Raw genomic sequence first — 4,054 nt, forward strand, 5'->3', positions numbered from 1 at the left:
ACAAGCCATGGCAAGGGCTCGAACTCCCGATTGACCCCAAAACAACAACCCTCTTCAACGCCTCTGTTGTTTTCCATCTTGGCAAGGGAGAGCGGATTTTATTTTGGAAGGAGCCTTGGCATCACGGAGTTAGTTTGCAACATGCTTACCCCGCGCTCTTCGGGCACTACACATGGAAAAATCTCATAGTGGCGCAGGCCATTGGCGATGGAAGATGGATCAGACACCTAAAACGTAACCTGTCTGCACAAGCAACAAGAGAATTCACAGCCTTGTGGACAGCCATTAACAAGACTGTCTTCCGCGATGAGCCTGACCAGGTGAGCTGGAAATGGATGGCCAATGGCGAATATTCATCCAAATCGGCCTACCTAATGCAATTTGAAGGCTGCATCAGAGCCGGTTTTAGCAACTTCATATGGAAATCTGATGCACCGGGTAAATGCAAGATCTTTTCCTGGCTAGCCATGCTTGGCAGATGCAACACTACCGACATGATTGCGAAAAAGGGGTGGCCGCATGACGCGGCTTGCGCCCTCTGCAATGGACCCAGGGAAGATGTGCTTCACTTGCTGGCAACATGCCCCTTCTCGATCCAAATTTGGCGGGCGATCCCGCGCTATTGCAACTTGCGGCTAGACCTAGCACCGTCTCCAACCGCCACATCTATCACACAATGGGCGGAACAGACCACCACCATGATCACCGGAGCGGAAAGTGCGGTAAACTATTTTCTGAGACAATATTGTAAACTGCCTTACTGTTACCTTTTAAGGCAATATTGAAAACTGCCTAACTGTTATCTTTTAAGGCAACTAGCAAGATGCCCGTGCATTGCACGGAACATCAAGATGCATTTGTATGAGTAGTTTATCTTGTGAGAGAAAAGGTTGAACGAGGGAAGACCTTATTTGCAAATGTGAAAAGGGGTGTGGGTATCTTTTTGCAAAATTGCCATAGTTTCCTTCCTAGATATAAATTGGACGGCCTATATTGAAAGATGGCAGGCACACCATCATCACCAACTCTGATTTTTTATAATAATATTGATAACGGAAATGCCTTGCTTTAATCCTTTAAGGCAATCTGAAAAAGTGAGTTAATGTACTTTTTGAGGCAATTTTGGAACTGCATTGGTGGATTATTTAAGGCACTCTTACAAACTATCTTTTTTTATGGGAAAACTTCCTATCTATTCATCTTCAATCATGGCAGTACAACAAACACTAGAAATAAAAATTACATCCAGATCCGTAGACTACCTAGCGACGACTATAAGCACTGAAGCGAGTCGTCATCGTCCCTCCATCGCCAGAGTCGAGCACAACTTGTTGTAGTATACATTCGAAAAGTCGTCGTGCTAAGACCCCATCGGACCAGCACCCTAGAACAACAACCGCTGCCGATGAAGAATAACGTAGATTGGAAGGATCCAAACCGAAGACACGAACGTAGACGAACAACGACGAGATCCGAGCAAATCCACCAAAGATATATCCATCGGAGACACATCTCCACACGCCCATCAACGATGCTAGACGCACCACCGGAACGGGGACTAGGCGGAGAGACCTCCATTCCATCTTCAGGGAGCCGCCGTCGTCTCGCCTTCCTAAGCAGGACACATACCCTAACAAGATTAAAAAAAATAACTAAAACCGAAGCCCTTCCGCCGGCCCTTGCCCGGATCCACCGCGCCTCCATGGCCCTAGGGCCACCGGAGATGAGGCGAACCTGCGCCGGCACCAGCGAGAGGCACGAACCCTAACTTTCTTTTTTGGAGGAGGAGGAGGAGAAGGAGGAGGAGGCCCTAAGTAATCGAATGACTTTAAGAGAAGTTCCCGTGAATCTCCTACAAACTACTCCCTCCGTCCTATAATGTAGGATGTTTTTTGACACTAGTGTAGTGCCAAAAAAGTCTTACATTATGGAACGGAGGGAGTACCTAACATTATCTTTCGTGACATCATTATATTGGCACTTTTAAAATTGCCTTCAAAAATCAATAAAGGCAAAATGATGATTATTTAAGGCATTTTTCGTCGCCTCTGAAAATCAGTACTCCCAAGTAAGGCTTTCGTCGTCGAGGCCGGAGTAGTGGAGTTGATAGTAAGGGAGAACTAATCCAACCATTTTATAATTTTCCCCATATATACATCAGAAAAAGGAAATAAAGAATCAGTAGTGGAGTTGATAGTAAGGGAGAACTAATCCAATGCATGTTGGAGTCCATTACCTGGGTAACGGAGTTACTGGGTGATGCCTCCGCATCAGGAACTATTGTGTATCTAGTTCAATACCATATTAAAGTGTATACCTTTTTTGGGGGGGAATTAGGAAATACTAAGAGATCTTATCGTTTAGACGTGTGGACGAGAATGGGGCACAATATATGCACCACAAAAAATATGAAATGTGGGGGGACGGCAGGCATGCCCAACGTCCTATAAATACCCTTGCAGCCCGTAGTCACTCCTCACCAAGGCATTTCTCGGTGTCCAAATAAGCGCACTAGCGAGCAAAGTTTGTTAGTAGACAGAAATCAAGCAAGGCTTTCGGTATGGCTTTGAGGACAGCACTGCTGTGCCTTCTTGGCATGCTGATAGCTTCCCCTGCCATTGCCGTTTCTGATTCTGGTATCTACTACCAGATTGGTTTGATGGTATGGACGTGCAAATCATGATAACATAGTGGCGAATTGTCCGTATTTTATTTGTTTTTATTGCATCATTCAAAATTTCTACACATGATAGTTACCATTCAGTTGTTCACTGTACGTGCATATGCCTCACCTAGGACGTGTAGTATGTGTGAACCATCTTGACATGCGAGATTATCATGCACGTGGTTTTATGGACCACCTGTTTGTCGAGGCCATTGGTTATATATATATTGTTAATCGAGTATTTCACCACTGAAAAGCTCCCATCATCCAGAATAATAATGCTTCTAAAACATGACTCACAAGCAATGTAATAATCCATGGACACAGTGGCCGGGAGCATACTGCGCGCAGACCACCCGCGGGTGCTGCATGCCCAGGAGCCCCGTGGTGCCGGCGACCGACTTCTACGTATCGGGCTTTACCGTCTTCAACGCGACGACCGACGCCCCGGAGACCAGCTGCAGCGGCACTCCTTTCAACTCCGGCGAGGTAACTAATTTCCAATCCAGCGCTTTGCGGATTCTTACCACTGTGATGCATGCAATGTTTTGCGTTTACCGCAGATTCTGGAAATCAGCGGTCTGAGGCAGTTCTGGAGCAACATCAAGTGCCCCAGCAACAACGGCCAGAGCAGCTGGAAGAGCGCCTGGAAGACGTCCGGCGTCTGCTCCGGCCTCGACGACAAGGCCTACTTCCAAGCCGCCATTGCCCTCCGTAGCAAGATCAACCCCCTCTCTCGCCTCGTTTCCAAAGGTGACGCATGCATGCATCCATGGCTCATGACTGCCGTTTTCTTGGAAAGAAAATCATCACCATTGATACGTACTGGTATTGTCATTGCAGGGATCAAGCCGGACTTTGGCCTGTACAGCTTGGAGAAGATCAAGAAGGTTATCCAGGCGGGCACCGGCGTGACGCCGGTGATCCAGTGCAGCAAAGGGCCGTTCGATAAGTTCCAGCTGTACCAGATCTTCATCTGCGTGGCCGGGGACGCCAAAACGCTCATCGAGTGCCCGAAACCGCAGAAGTTCACGTGCTCCGACGAGATCCTCTTCCACCCCTTCAAGAAGTGGATGCTAAAGCAGGCCGCGTCCTCGGTGTCCTACGCCGAAGCATTCGAGGTGGCGGGCGCCGCCATGGGATACTGAGCTGCAGCTGCAGACCAGTAGCCGGTCGGGCCCCTGACCGGCCTCGTCTTGTGATTTGCGTTCCAGCGAATAATTAATAGTAGTAGTATATGCATGAAATAATGTTCTTGCCTTTCCGGACGTTCATCTGGCGCGTGGTGTGATAATAATGTAATCCGAGGGTACCGCAATATTTGATTACCAAGTCGATCTGTAACGCTTTCTTGAATAATAATAATAATAATAATAATAATAATAATAA

General features: G+C 47.4%; 1 protein-coding gene across 1 annotated transcript; it reads left to right on the forward strand.

The window, feature by feature from the left end:
* Nucleotides 1–2,487: 2,487 nt before the first annotated feature.
* On the forward strand, nucleotides 2,488–4,054 carry LOC123117142 (ribonuclease 1-like). Its single transcript, XM_044538000.1, has 4 exons — nucleotides 2,488–2,662; nucleotides 2,993–3,154; nucleotides 3,229–3,418; nucleotides 3,509–4,054. The coding sequence occupies exons 1-4, from the start codon at nucleotides 2,561–2,563 to the stop codon at nucleotides 3,811–3,813; spliced, it is 759 nt and encodes a 252-aa protein (XP_044393935.1). The 5' UTR covers nucleotides 2,488–2,560; the 3' UTR covers nucleotides 3,814–4,054.

The sequence above is a fragment of the Triticum aestivum genome, chromosome 1A (assembly GCF_018294505.1).
Source record: "Triticum aestivum cultivar Chinese Spring chromosome 1A, IWGSC CS RefSeq v2.1, whole genome shotgun sequence".
NCBI lineage: Eukaryota > Viridiplantae > Streptophyta > Magnoliopsida > Poales > Poaceae > Triticum > Triticum aestivum.